At 48.0% G+C, this 15,637-nt stretch overlaps 1 protein-coding gene across 7 annotated transcripts in view; it reads right to left on the bottom strand.

The window, feature by feature from the left end:
* Positions 1-15,195, bottom strand: part of med25 (mediator complex subunit 25) — a 62,294-nt gene extending 47,099 nt beyond the window's left edge. For all 7 annotated transcript variants that reach the window (XM_078237243.1, XM_078237244.1, XM_078237246.1 and 4 more), the window contains exons 1-4: positions 14,992-15,195; positions 8,572-8,751; positions 6,872-6,917; positions 3,508-3,632 (exon numbers count right to left, since the gene is read on the bottom strand). In XM_078237243.1, coding sequence (XP_078093369.1) covers positions 3,508-3,632; positions 6,872-6,917; positions 8,572-8,705 — 305 coding nt within the window. In that variant the 5' untranslated portion in view covers positions 8,706-8,751; positions 14,992-15,195. The remainder of the gene's footprint in view (positions 1-3,507; positions 3,633-6,871; positions 6,918-8,571; positions 8,752-14,991) is intronic.
* Positions 15,196-15,637: the final 442 nt, after the last annotated feature.

Genomic DNA, 15,637 nt, shown 5'->3' with positions numbered 1-15,637 from the left:
CAGGGAGTGGTTGGGATGTGGAATGGACTGCCTGCAGTGATAGTGGACACTTTAGGAACAGTTAAGCGGTTATTGGATAGGCACATGGAGCACACCAGGATGATAGGGAGTGGGATAGCTTGATCTTGGTTTCAGATAAAGCTCGGCACAATATCGTGGGCCAAAGGGCCTGTTCTGTGCTGTACTGTTCTATGTTCTATAAATTGGCTACAACAATGACTGCACTTCAAAAGTGGTGTAAATTGTGCCCTGGGTGATCCTCCCAAAAGGTGCTACAGAAATGAAATTCTTTCCTTGAAATCATAGAATCCCTACAGTGCAGGAGGCCACTCGGCCTGTTGAGCCTACACCAACAACAATCCCACCCAGGCCCTACGTATTTAATCCCCCTGATACTAAAGGGGTAGTTTTAGCATGGCCAATCCACCGAACCTGCACATCTTTGGACTGTGGGAGGAAACCAGAGCACCCGGAGGAAACCCACGCAGACACGGGGAGGACGTGCAAACTCCACACAGTGACCAGAGGACGAAATTGAACCCGGGTCCCTGGCGCTGTGAGGCAGCAGTGCTAACCTTTGTGCCCACCCCAAATCAGGTTGATTCACGTCAATTAATGTTTTAACAGAAACGTTTTAGTGGACAAGAGGCCAGTCACTCCAGAAAGAAAATATTACCATCAGTACTTGCTGACACAAGTACTGATGGTACCCGGGTCCCTGCCTCACAGCGCCAGGGACCCGGGTTCAATTCCCGGCTTGCGTCACTGTCTGTGCGGAACATAGAACATAGAACATTACAGCGCAGAACAGGCCCTTCGGCCCACGATGTTGCACCGACCAGTTAAAAAAAAACTGTGACCCTCCAACCTAAACCAATTTCTTTTCGTCCATGAACCTATCTACGGATCTCTTAAACGCCCCCAAACTAGGCGCATTTACAACTGATGCTGGCAGGGCATTCCAATCCCTCACCACCCTCTGGGTAAAGAACCTACCCCTGACATCGGTTCTATAACTACCCCCCCTCAATTTAAAGCCATGCCCCCTCGTGCTGGATTTCTCCATCAGAGGAAAAAGGCTATCACTATCCACCCTAGCTAAACCTCTAATCATCTTATATGTTTCAATAAGATCCCCTCTTAGCCGCCGCCTTTCCAGCGAAAACAATCCCAAATCCCTCAGCCTCTCCTCATAGGATCTCCCCTCCATACCAGGCAACATCCTGGTAAACCTCCTCTGCACCCTCTCCAAAGCCTCCACATCCTTCCTGTAATGTGGGGACCAGAACTGCACACAGTACTCCAAGTGCGGCCGCACCAGAGTTGTGTACAGTTGCAACATAACGCTACGACTCCTAAATTCAATCCCCCTACCAATAAACGCCAAGACACCATATGCCTTCTTAACAACCTTATCTACTTGATTCCCAACTTTCAGGGATCTATGCACACATACACCTAGATCCCTCTGCTCCTCCACACTATTCAAAGTCCTCCCGTTAGCCCTATACTCAACACATCTGTTATTCCTACCAAAGTGAATTACCTCACACTTCTCCGCATTAAACTCCATCCGCCACCTCTCGGCCCAACTTTGCAACCTGTCTAAGTCTTCCTGCAAACTACGACACCCTTCCTCACTGTCTACCACACCACCGACTTTGGTGTCATCAGCAAATTTGCTAATCCACCCAACTATACCCTCATCCAGATCATTAATAAATATTACAAACAGCAGTGGCCCCAAAACAGATCCCTGAGGTACACCACTTGTAACCGCACGCCATGATGAATATTTACTATCAACCACCACCCTCTGTTTCCTATCCGCTAACCAATTCCTGATCCAATTTCCTAGATCACCCCCAATCCCATACATCTGCATTTTCTGCAGAAGCCTACCATGGTGAACCTTATCAAACGCCTTACTAAAATCCATATATACCACGTCCACTGCCTTGTCCCCATCCACCTCCTTGGTCACTTTCTCAAAAAACTCAATAAGGTTAGTAAGGCACGACCTACCTGCCACAAAACCATGCTGACTATCACCTATCAATTCATTACTCTCCAAATAACTATAAATCCTATCCCTTATAATTTTTTCCAACATCTTGCCGACAACAGAAGTGAGACTCACCGGTCTATAATTCCCGGGGAAGTCTCTGTTCCCCTTCTTAAACAATGGGACAACATTCGCTAACCTCCAATCTTCTGGTACTATACCAGAGGCCAACGACGACCTGAAGATCAGAGCCAGAGGCTCTGCAATCACTTCTCTTGCCTCCCAGAGAATCCTTGGATAAATCCCTGCACATTCTCCCCACGTCTGCGTGGGTTTCCTCCGGGTGCTCCGGGTTTTCACACCAACTTCATTGCAGTGTTAATGTAAACCTACTTGTCACACTAATAAATAAACTTAAACTTAATGCATCCCAGATCATCATAACTTGCTGCATTAAAGACGCATTTTGCTGTGTTCTTTTGCCAGTGTCTTTAATTAGTAGCTGGACTCTCTCAAAACCCTTCATAATTCTGAACACCTCTATTAAATCGCCCATTAATCTTCACTCTCCCATTAATCTTCACTGAGGAAAGCAACAGCCTATCACAGTCATACGCACCGAATCAGACCTTACAGCCAAACCTCTCCATAACCAAATATCTCCTGTTTCCAAAGACAAGTTGAGGCTGGGCAATAAATGCCAGTCTTGCCAGCCATGATGTGGAGTTGCCGGCGTAGGACTGGGGTAGGCACAGTAATTAGTCTCACAACATCAGATTAAAGTCCAACAGGATTATTTGGTAGCACGAGCTTTCGGAGCGTCGCCCCTTCATCAGGTGAGTGAAGAGTTCGGTTCACAAACAGGGCATATATAGACACTCTATGGTATAGCTCCGAAAGTTCATGCTACCAAATAAACCTGTTGGAGACTACTTACTGGGTCTTGCCAGCAACACTCATTTCCAACAAACGATCATATAAAAAGAAACTAGATTGTCTTGTCTGCTCAAAGTCATTAAAGCCCTCATTCCTAATATCTGAGTAAATATCCTCTCCAAAACCTCAACATCAATCTTCCATAGAATCCCTACAGTGCAGAGGTGGCCGGTCGGCCTATCAATTCTGCACCGTCCACAATCCCACCTGAGCCCTACCCCCGTAACCCCACGTATTTACCCTGCTAATCCCCCCGACACCAAGGAGCAATTTAGCATGGCTAATCCACCTAACTTACATGCCTTGGGATACTAAGGGGCAATTTAGCATGGCCAATACCCCTAACCTACACGTCTTTGAAGTGTGGGAGGGAACCAGAGCACACGGAGGGAACCCACGCAGACATAGGGGGAAACATGCAAACTCCACACAGTCACCCAAGGACAGAATCAAATCTGGGTGCCTGGCTTTGTGAGGCAGCAATGCTAACCGCTGTACCAGCGTGCAAACAAAGTTCCCTCAGCAATACCCAATGAAGGACTACATACAAAATGTTCTTTACTTACTGGATACTGTCAAGCCAGGTGACAAACTCATAGGCGCTGCTGGTGGGTGCGTGACATTGCACATACGATTCCGGGGCGCAATCCACAGTGTTGAACACAACTAAACTGTATTGTGTGCCTCCATACTGAGGGAAGAAAATATAATTTAGTAAGGGAAAAAAAATCAATACTAATGCACCTCAGTTATACTGTGAACCAGTGTAAAGAGTGACGGTGCTCAAGGCCTGGCAGGTCAGTGGGGTACCCAGAGTTGGGTGTAATATTGGGCCAGATTTCACTGTAGCAGGGCATTTAACCCCACCTGCCACGAGCTAGACTTCCACATTTTGGACTTGTAAAAATTAGCAGCTGAAAATGCGAGCCGATAACATTGCAGCGAGAGAATAAGAACTAGGAGCAGGAGTAGGCCATCTGGCCCCTTGAGCCTGCTCCGCCATTCAGATCATGGCTGATCTTTTCGTGGACTCAGCTTACCTAACCCTTAATTCCTTTACTGTTCAAAAATGTATCTATCCTGGCCTTAAAAACATTCAATGAGGTAGCCTCAACTGCTTCACTGGGCAGGGAATTCCACAGATTCACAACCCTGTGTGTGAAGAAGTTCCTCCTCAACTCAGTCCTAAATCTGCTCCCCCTTATTTTGAGACCATGCTCCCCGAGTTCTAGTTTCACCCACCAGTGGAAACAACTTCCCTGCTTCTATCTTATCTATTCCCTTCATAATCTTATATGTTTCTATAAGATCTCCCTTCATTCCAATGAGTATAGCCCCAGTCTACTCAGTCTCTCCTCATAAGCCAACTCTCGCAACTCCGGAATCAACCTAGTGAATCTCCTCTGCACCCCCTCCAGTGCCAGTATATCCTTTCTCAGGTAAGGAGACCAAAACTGTACACAGTACTCCAGGTGTGGCCTCACCAGCACCTTATGCAGCTGCAACATAACCTTGCTGTTTTTAAACTCCACCCCTCTAGCAATGAAGGACAAAATTCCATTTGCCTTCTTAATTGCCTGCTGCACCTGCAAACCAACTCCGAGATTCCTGTACAAGGACACCCTGGTCCCTCTGCACAGCAGCATGCTGCAATTTTTTACCATTTCAATATTAGTCCATTTTGCTGTTATTCCTACCAAAATGGATGACCTCACATTTACCAACATTGTACTCCATCTGCCAGACCCTCGCCCACTCACGTAGACTATCTATATTCCTTTGCAGGCTTCCAGCATCCTCTGCACACTTTGCTCTGCCACTCATCTTAGTGTCATCTGCGAATTTTGACACATTATACTTGCTCCCCAACTCCAAATCATCTATGTAAATCGTAAACAACTGCAGTCCCAACACTGATCCCTGAGGCACACCACTAGTCACTGATCGCCAACCAGAAAAACACCCATTTACCCACACTCTTTGCTTTCTGTTAGTTAACCAATCCTCTACCCATGCTAATACATTACCCGTAACATCGTGCACTTTTATCTTATGTGTCTTTGTCTTCTGTCTTTGGTGCGGCACCTTGTCAAATGCCTTCTGGAAATCCAGATACACCACATCCACAGGTTCCCCATTGTCCACTGCACATGTAATGTTCTCAAAGAATTCCACCAAATTAGTCAAACATGACCTTCCCTTCATGAACCCATGCTGCGTCTTACCAATGGGACAATTTATATCCAGAATCAGGGAACCTCGAAACCCAAGCAAGCAGGGGAAGCAACTCTGCTTAGCCAGTGTGAAGAATGAAACACAATTCACAGTAAAGGGGCTGAGAAAGAAGTGAAAATTACACTGGGTGAATTCAATGACAAATTAGGCACCGAGAAAAATAAAGGGAGGAAAAGAAAGATTGGTTGAGAGAGAAAAGACATTACCCACTTTGATTTACGGCGGCGCAGTGGTTAGCACTGCTGCCTCACAGCGCCAGGGACCCGGGTTCGATTCCCGGTTTGGGTCACTGTCTGTGCAGAATCTGCACGATCTCCCCCTATCTGCGTGGGTTTCCTCCGGGTGCTCTTGTTTTCTCCCACACTCCAAAGATGTGAGGGTTAGTTTGATCGGCCTTGCAAAATTACCCCTTAGTATCAGGGGGACGAGCAGGGTAAATACATGGGGTTAAGAGGTAGGGCCTGGGTGGGATTGTCAGAGCAGGCTCGATGGGCCAAATGGCCTCCTCCTCCTCTGTAGGGATTCTGTGATTCTTCTGTGAAAATGTTTTTTTATTCAATTAGATTGCGGCTCATCTAATACACATGGCCTTGCTGCCTGCTTATTGTCTTTTTATTTCATAACCATGTTCAAATTAAATAAAACTCGACAGCAAGAGAACAAGAAAGTAAACAAAACCCTCTTGGGGTGAAAGCACAGATGCACACACACACCATCCCTATAATTCTCCTGCCATGTATGCATTACTTCTATTCTCAACGGGCCGTTCACTGATGACATTGTGTAGCGTTTCAGGATGACTATTTCTGTATCAGCAGTGTCATCCTCAGTGTTGACACACCTTTGGCTAGCGTATAAATCTTTTCTCAACTGCAAGAAGTCAGCTGGCTCCAGGAACATTCTTACACGTGCAGGTAGCTGGGTAACAATCAGTGCCACACAAGATGATTGCTGAGATGAACAGCATTGGTTGCGAGACACTGCCCCATGCTCAATCCTTTGGCCTAGGATTTTCCCTTTTTTTTTGAAAAGAACAATTTAATAACAAGCTTAAGGCATTGCCAGAACTTAAAAGAGCACCTCAGGGGTTCACGCAAACACAACAAAGAAACACTCAACAAGCTCAATGTTGAGGTTGTACAAGACATTGGTAAGGCCACACTTGGTCACCCTATTATAGAAAGGAGATTATTAAACTAGAAAGAGTGCAGAAAAGATTTACTAGGATGCTACCGGGACTTGCTGGTTTGAGTTATAAGGAGAGGCTGGATAGACTGGGACTTTTTTCTCTGGAGCGTAGGAGGCTGAGGGGTGATCTTATAGAGGTCTATAAAATAATGAGGGGCACAGATCAGCTAGATAGTCAATGTCTTTTCCCAAAGGTAGGGGAGTCTAAAACTAGAGGGCATAGGTTTAAGGTGAGAGGGGAGAGATACAAAAGGGTCCAGAGGGGCAATCTTTTCACACAGGGTGGTGAGTGTCTGGAACAAGCTGCCAGAGGTAGTTGTAGAGGCAGGTACAATTTTGTCTTTTAAAAAGCATTTAGATAGGTACATGGATAAGATAGGTATAGAGGGATATGGGCCAAATGCGGGCAATTGGGATTAGTTTAGGGGTTTAAAAAAAAGGGCGGCATGGGCAAGTTGGGCCTGTTTCCGTGCTGTAAATCTCTATGACTCTATGACGCTAACATACATCACCACCAAAGTCTGTTTCTGCTGGAGGACCGCCATTAAAATACCTGCAAAAAAAAAGAAAGAGACACAACTCATTATTGATTGATATGTGATCAATACTCTCTGCAACACATTTTGAAGAGGAATAACCTATGCTGGCAGGATAAGTGGAAATTACAGGGCTATGGGAAAAGTGCACAGAAATGGGACAAATTAGTTCTTCCAAAGAGGAAGCACTGGCACAATGGGTCAAATGGCTTCCTCCCATGCTACGTGATTCAGTTCCACTTAACTGGAGATCACAAAACCAACCATCACTTCCCTCAGTCTGGACTTGTTTTGAAGCAATAACTCACGGAAGAAAGGTCACTGCCTTGAAGATTACCGATCTGTTTGACTACATGGGGAGGTGGTTGCATTGAGCGTACTCAATGGACTAGAATCCAATCACTGGACTAGTAATCCAGTGACCCAGGGTAATGCTCTGGGGACCCAGGTTCGAATCCCACCACAGCAAATTTGAACCCAATAAAAATCTAAGAGTTAAAAGTCTAATAATGGTCATGAAACCATTGCTGATTGTCATAAAAACCCACCTGGTTCACTAATGTCCGGAAAGAAATCTACCGTCCTCACCTGGCGTGGCCTACATGCGACTCCAGGTCCACAGCAATACATGGTTGTTTCTGCCTTCTGAAATGGCCCCAGCAAGTCAGTTAGGGATGGGCAACAAACGCTGGACCAGCCAGCGATGCTCACATCCAGTGAATGAAGGGAAAAATCCTCCTAATATCGCTTTCTTGGCTTTTGCATCTCTATGAAGCTCAGTTTCACCCGTGACAAAACGCGGCACAGTGGTTAGCACTGCTACTTCATACGCCAGGGACCCGGGTTCGATTCCCGGCTTGGGTCACTCTCTGTGCAGCGTTTGCACATTCTCCCCGTGTCTGTGTGGGTTTCCTCCTGGTACTCCGGTTTCCTCCCACAGTCTGAAAGACATGCTGGTTAGGGTGCATTGACCCAAACAGGCGCCGGAGTGTGGCGACTAGGGGAATTTCACAGCAACTTAATTGCTGAGTAAGCCTTACTTGTGACGAATGAATGAACTTTACAAACAATACCATCACAAGCTTTGATTGTGGCTGTTTTGAGGGCACTGGGCGTTAACACCATCCTGTCAAACCAGAGTCACAAACAGGCATAGGATCATAGAAACCCTACAGTGCAGAAAGAGACTATTTGGCCCATCGAGTCTGCACCGACCACAATCCCACCCAGGCCCTATCCCCATATCCCTACATATTTACCCGCTAATCCCTCTAGCCTACACATCTCAGGACACTAAGGGGCAATTTTAGCACAGCCAATCAACCTAACCCGCACATCTTTGGACTGTGGGAGGAAACCGGAGCACCCGGAGAAAACCCACGCAGACACGAGGAGAATGTGCAAACTCCACACAGACAGTGACCCAAGCCGGGAATCGAACCCAGGTCCCTGGAGCTGTGAGGCAGCAGTGCTAACCACTGTGCTACCGTGCCGCCCATGACTGGATAGTGATGACAAACTTCCCTTCCTGAAGGATAATAATGAACCAGTTGGCTTTGAATTCAGGGCCTCGAGGGTGTCGGCACAATGCCGTAACTGCTTGGCTGCAGTACCCATGCATTAGACTTTAGTTGACCTGGTCTGACTCGGGTAATCACAGGTTCCACTTACTCGATTGCTGGCAGGATGTAATGCTTCCGGAGGGACTCAAAGTACGGCCCAAGGTTTGCTGTGCCCTCGATAACGAAAACCACATCTGCTACCATGCTGGGAGGAGTGGGTGTATCAATGGGGGGCACAACCATGACGGCTGCAAGTCACTGTGATACCTTTGCTTTCACACTCAGGGAACTGCATTGAGAGAAAGAATAAAGAGCTATTGTTTTGCGAACAGATCTAGCCCGAAGAGCAGTCAGGCTTAAGCACAAATGAAGGCAGTGGTTCGTACAGTTCACACAAGACAGAAATTTGCCTGGCTCCGGGGAGAAAACCTAGAATCCCTACAGTGCACAAGGAGGACATTCAGCCCATCGAGCCTGCATCGACAACAATCCCACCCAGGCCCCATCCCTGTAACCCCACCTGTTTACTCTGCTAATCCCCCTGACACTCAGGGCAATTTAGCATGGCCAATCCGCCTAGCCTGCACGTCTCTGGAATGTGGGAGGAAACTGGAGCGCGCGGAGGAAATCCTCGCAGACACGGGGAAGAACAGGCAAACTCCACACAGACAGCGACCAGAGGCCAGAATTGAACTCGGATCCTTGAAGCTGTGAGGCAGCAGTGCACCGTGTCACCCAGAGGGGTTGGCAGGGGACAGTTTGCTGACATGGTAACAAGTATGAGGATGATGGCTAGCACGAGGGGACATAGCTTTAAATTGAGGGGTGAGAGATATAGGACAGATGTTAGAGGTAGGTTCTTTACTCAGAGAGTAGTAAAGGCGTGGAATGCCCTGCCTGCAGCAGTAGTGGACTCGTCAACATTAAGAGCATTCAAATGGTTATTGGATAAACATATGGATGATATTGGAATAGTGTAGGTTAGAGGGGCTTTAGATTGGTTTCACTGGTCGGCACAACATTGAGGGCCGAAGGGCCTGTACTGCGTTGTAATGTTCTATGTTCTATGTCAGTAATATGGAAAAGAAAGGATAAACTGGGATCATTCTCCTTCAAGCGGAGAAATTTAAGGGAAGGGCCTCTCTTCCACAAACAGCAAGTTTTAAAAATGAGATTGATAGATTTTTGTTAACCAAAGATATTCAGGGATATGGGGCAAAGGCCCTTGTATGGAGGGGAGGTCATAGATCAGCTATGATCTCACTGAATGACAAAACAGGCTCAAGGGGCTAAATGGCCTCCAGCTGTTTTCATGTTCTTAGATTTGAGAGAGATGGTCAAAATTATAACAGGTTTTCATAGAGTATATAGCAGAAACTGTTTCCACTGGCAGATGGATCAGTAACCAGGGGGATAGATAAAAGAGATTAAGCAAAAAAGGCAGGGCGGAGCACGGGAGATTTTAACACTGACTATCTGGAATGTGCTGCCTTAAAAAGTTGTGAAATCAGACTCAGTGGTAACTGTCCAAGGGAATGAGATATATACTTGGAAAAGAAAAGCATGTAGGGCGAAACAGTCTGGGAACCGAGACGAATTGGATAGCTCTGTCAAAGAGTGGGCACAGGAATGATGGACCGAATGGCCTTTGTGAGGGTTATTCTTTGATCTTAAGTTATATGCTATTTTGGTGACAATATGGGGAAATCACTAGCAATCAAATCAATTCTCGTCAGCCCACAAATAACTTAACACGAGATGGCAAGTAGCCAGGCAAAACTGACGGAACAGTTGGATTTTAATATATCCAAAGCTCAAAACCTTTCTGGGGCTTTCATAGAATCATAGAAACCCTACAGCACAGAAAGAGGCCATTCGGCCCATCGGGTCTGCACCGACCCCAAGCCCACCCAGGCCCTACCCCCATACCCCTACATATTTTACCCACTAATCCCTCTAACCTACGCATCTCAGGACACTAAGGGCAATTTTAGCATGGCCAATCAACCTAACCCGCACATCTTTGGACTGTGGGAGGAAACCGGAGCACCCGGAGGAAACCCACGCAGACACGAGGAGAATGTGCAAACTCCACACAGACAGTGACCCAAGCCGGGAATCGAACCCAGGTCCCTGGAGCTGTGAAGCAGCAGTGCTAACCACTGTGCTACTGTGCCGCCTTTCCATCTCAGTGACGCACAATTCCAAGTCAAGGGTGAGCGGCGGGTGAAAGAAAGGGATGGCTTTACAGATGGTAAAATAATTCTAAAGCAGATGATTTTGAGAAGCTGCGTCATTATTCCTTGCAGACGGGGTGCATTCCTAACGGCTGAGGAGCCAGACGTAGTGTCCAGGTCCCAAAGATCAGGAAAGTTCCAGGTCTAAACCCTGACTGCTCCTGAGTTAACCAATCGTGGTCACTTTTTAGGGTTACTAAAAGCAGTCTCCGTTCCTTTCTGTCTCCGAGCTGGTTGGAATTACCAGCCAGGTCTCCTGCTCTTGGCTGCTAGGCTTGGTCTCCTGCAAAAAAAAAGTGCATGTGGCACGTGGCGTAGCTGTGTGTCGACCACAGTCAAGTTGCCAACCTGTACAAGTAATTTACACTCAAATACAAGGAACCTACATCCCAACTCCAGCCAGTACCAGGTGCCCACAGAAACTTGGTTAACATCTCTTTAGGGCGGCACAGTGGTTAGCACTGCTGCCTCACAGCGCCAGGGTCCCGGATTCGATTCCCCGGCTTGGGTCACTGTGTGTGGAGTCTGCACGTTCTCCGCGTGGGTTTCCTCCGGGTGCTCCGGTTTCCTCCCACAGCCCAAAGATGTGTGGGTTAGGTGGATTGGCTATGCTAAAATTGACCCTAGTGTCAGGGGGATTAGCAGGGTAAATATGTGGGGAGGAAACTGGAACACCCAGAGGCAACCCACACAAACACGGGGGGCGAATGTGCAAACTCCGCACTGACAATGACCTGAAGCTGGAATTGAACCTAGGTCCCTTGTCACGTATATTGGGACACAGCGAAAAGTGTTGTTTCTTGTGATGCTATACAGACCATTCATTGAGTACATAGGGGGGAAGAAAAGGAGGAATAGGGCCTGGGTGGGATTGTGGTGGGTGCAGCCTCGATGGGCCGAATGGCCTCCTTCTGCACTGTAGGATATATATGATTCTTCAACCAATTACTGACACAAGGATCAAAGAACAATACAGCACAGTAACAGGCCCTTTAGCCCACCAAGCCTATGCCAATACGCAGTTTCTACCCCTCTGTTCGCCTCCCATTGATGGGTCTATCAAGATAGGCCTTGAATGTTGCTAATTTGCCCACTTCCACCACCTCCACCGTGTCCCCCAGGCACCCACCACCCTCTGTGCAAAAAACATTCCCCGCAAGTCACCCCTAAACTTTCCCCCTCTCATCTTGAATCTGTGCCCTCTTGTAGTTGACATCAACAACCTGGGAAAAAGCCTCTTGACTATCCATCCTATCTATGCCTCTCAATTTTGTAGACCTCTATCAGATTGCTCCTTAGCCTCCGCCTTTCCAGTGAAAACAATCCGAGTTATCCAATCTCTCCTCGTACCTAAAACCCTTTAAACCAGGCAACATCATGGTAAACCCTCTTTGCAACCCTCTCTAAAGCATCAGTTATCTTCTGGTGTATGGTGTGGTGACCGGGACTGCATGCAACATCCCAAATGTGGCCTGACCAAAGTTCTATACAGCTACAAGATAACTTGCCAACTTTTATACTCAATGCTCCGGCTGATGAAGTCAGTGCTTTAGTGTAAATGTACTCTGTACTGAATCATGATATAGATATTATTAGCTTTAATTTTAACACAATATTTAATATGTTAATTTTACACCTGCCTATATTCCCAATCAAACTTTTGCACTGTAAATTTGTAAAACGAATGCATGTAAACTAGGATCATACCATCACACCCTCTCCCAACAGAGGCACTTGGTGAGTGCGCAATAGTTTCATTACATAGTTTCCATTAGAAATCTACATGCTTGAATTTATATAGCACCTTTTACACCTGAATGTCATCCCAAAACACTTTACAGCCAATGAAGTATTTTCTGAAGTGTAGCTACTGTTGTTAAGTAGGAAACACAGCAGACAATTTACATGGAGAGTAACGCGATAATACCAGGCAATCTGTTTTTAGTGAAGGTGACAAAATGCTGCAGATGCTGGAAACTGAAACAGAAAACGCTGGAAGCTTTCAGGTCTGACAGCGTCTGTGGAGAGAGAACAGAGCCAACGTTTCGTGTCAGGATGCCCCTGCGTCAGAGCTGAGACTTTCCAGCATTTTCTGCTTTTAATGATGTCGGTTGGCTGGGGTGGTGGGCAAGACATCAGAGAGAGCTCCCCTTACTGTTTTTGGAAATGGGACATTTTACATTCACCTGTGAGGGCCGAGTCAAGAACTGACTCAAGAACAGCTTCTTCCCTGCTGCCATCAGACTTCTGAATGGACCTACCTTATATTAAGCTGATTTTTTCTACATCCTAGCTATGACTGTAATATTATATTCTGCACCCTCTCCTTTTCTTCCCCCCTATGTACTCAATGAATGGTCTGTATAGCATCACAAGAAACAACACTTTTCGCTGTGTCCCAATATATGTGACAAGGGACCTAGGTTCAATTCCAGCTTCAGGTCATTGTCAGTGCGGAGTTTGCACATTCTCCCCATGTCTGCGTGGGTTGCCTCTGGGTGTTCCAGTTTCCTCCCACAGTCTAAAGATGTGTGGGTTAGGTTGACTGGCCATGCTAAATTGGCATCTCCACATCATGCTAAATTGACCCTTAGCGTCAGGGGGACTAGCTAGGGTAAATGTGTGGGGTTACAGGAATAGGGCCTGGGTGGGATTGTGGTCAGTACAGACTCAATGGGCCAAATGGCCTCCTTCTGTACTGTGGGGATTCTATAATAATAAATCAAGTCAAAGAGTTTAACATCTCATTCAAAAGGGGTGGCACGGTGGTTAGCACTGCTGCCTCACAGCACCAGGGACCCGGGTTCAATTCCCAGCTTGGGTCACTGTCTGTGAGGAGTTTGCACGTTCTCCCTGTGTCTGAGTGGGCTTCCTCCGGGTGCTTCGGTTTCCTCCCACAATCCCAAAGACGTGCTGGTTAGGTACATCGGCCATGATAAATTCTCCCTCAGTGTACCCGAACAGGCACTGGAGTGTGACGACTGGGGGATTTTCACAGTAACTTCATTGCAGGGTTAACGCAAGACTACTTGCAACTAATAAATAAACTTTAGACGGCAGCTCTGACAGTGCAGCCCTCCTTCAGTAATGCACCGGGAGTTTCAGCAGCCCGGATTGTGTCAGGAGTGGGGGCTTGCTGAGTAAAGTTTATTTATTAGTCACAAGTAAGGCTTACATTAAACACTGCAATGAAGTCACTGTGAAATTCCCCTAGTCGCCACCGTCCGGCGCCTGTTCGGGTCAATGCACCCTAACCAGCACGTCTTTCAAAACAGAGGAGGAAACCCACGCAGACACAGGGAAAACGTGCAGACTCTGCACAGACAGTGACCCCAAGCCAGGAATCGAACCCGGGTCCCTGGTGCTGTGAGGCAGCAGTGCTAACCACTGTGCCGCCCAATGAGTCCAACGTTGTAAATGTGAAGAAGGAAGGAATGCCTCTTTTTGGCCCAACCAAATAAATCAACTCAAATTAACTCAAGGATAAAGTGAAAGGGGCAGCTCCCCAAAAGGAGGGGGAACAGCCCAAACAAAATCAAAGTACAAAGGAAACTTGAAAACATCAAATCATAATGTGATTATTAGGGTTGATAAAGCACCCCAACCCCTGCGGTGCCCAACGGGCACAGAAGGCGTCAACTGCACCCATGGACACCGCATGCTCCCTCTGCAGGGACACCTGGCCGCAAACGTAGCCACGGTAGAGGGGCAGTCAGGATGGATGACCCCGTCAATTGCCCATTGCCTGGACCTGTTAATGGCGTGTTTCACCAGGCCCAGGTTCACGAGGAGGTCACCACCCTGACCCACCCCTCTCCCCACCTAGGGAGGGGGTGCCCGTCGATCAGGAGCGTGGGACTGAAGCGCAAACAAAACATCAATAAAAGGTTCTTCAGGAAAACAAAAAGGGAGTGCAACCTGGGACACAAAACATAGACATGGTCCACGGACTCTGCAAGGCCACAGAAAGGGGCAAGAGAAGGGAGGAATGTATTTGGGGGGGGGGGATTTTTAAATTAAATGGGGAGTTTAAAAAATCCTGGTGTAAAGTTGCTCTGGACTGGCACCATCACCAGCTGGGATGCAATACTGAGCCATTCACTCTGGCATTTCAAAACCTCAACCAAGAGCACAAAAGGAAGAGAAACTTGATGAGGGAATTTCAGACAGGAGTTGTCAATAACTCCCTCCCCAGGTGTTAGTGTCAGAGTCACTTTCCCTTTCCAATAAACAACAGCTCCTCCCTCCCACCTCATCACAGGACAGCTACACTACTTAAACAATACACGAACCTGGTGGGTGGTTGGCTACCTTTCCACATGGCAGCGGAGGAATGCAGCCCCTTTCTCTGCGCCCTACTGCTGCTGCCACCCCCGGGTCTGTCCCTCAGCCTCTCCCGCCAGGCCGCAAAGGCGCTCGAGCGCTGTCTGCTGCGTCACGTGACAGCTCCACTCCCTCTGCGCTTGCGTTGTCGCCGAACCACGCCTCCTCCAGTCGATCCCGCCCATAAACCCCGCCCGCTTCGTGACTCCTCCCCCTCGCGACTGCGTCACGTGACAGACATACCCCCGCTCCTCCTGCCGCCGACTCCGCCCCACAGCCACCGCCCGCTTCGTGGCTCCTCCCCTCACGCTGGACTGCCTCACGTGACACAACTCTCCCGCCTCCTCCTCCTCCCTCTGCCCCGCCTACCTCCGCGGACCCGCCCCGCCCCGCCCCGCCCCCTCTCGCCGCTTCGTCACGTGATAGAACTGCCTTTTGCGCTTGCGTCGAGCCAAGACCACGCTTCCTCACTAACGGCCCCGCCCACCTCCTTCACACTGCCCCCCCCCCCCCTCACGCCGCTTCTCTCTTCAGCACCACCCAGATTTGCCCCCATGTCTGGTGCAAATAGGACCCGCCTCTTTTCCCAGCCACGCCCATAGCCCCGCCCACCTG

The sequence above is a fragment of the Mustelus asterias genome, chromosome 21 (assembly GCF_964213995.1).
Source record: "Mustelus asterias chromosome 21, sMusAst1.hap1.1, whole genome shotgun sequence".
Lineage (NCBI taxonomy): Eukaryota > Metazoa > Chordata > Chondrichthyes > Carcharhiniformes > Triakidae > Mustelus > Mustelus asterias.
The sequence above is the reverse complement of the archived record's forward strand: the minus strand, read 5'-3'. Positions and strand labels throughout refer to the sequence as shown.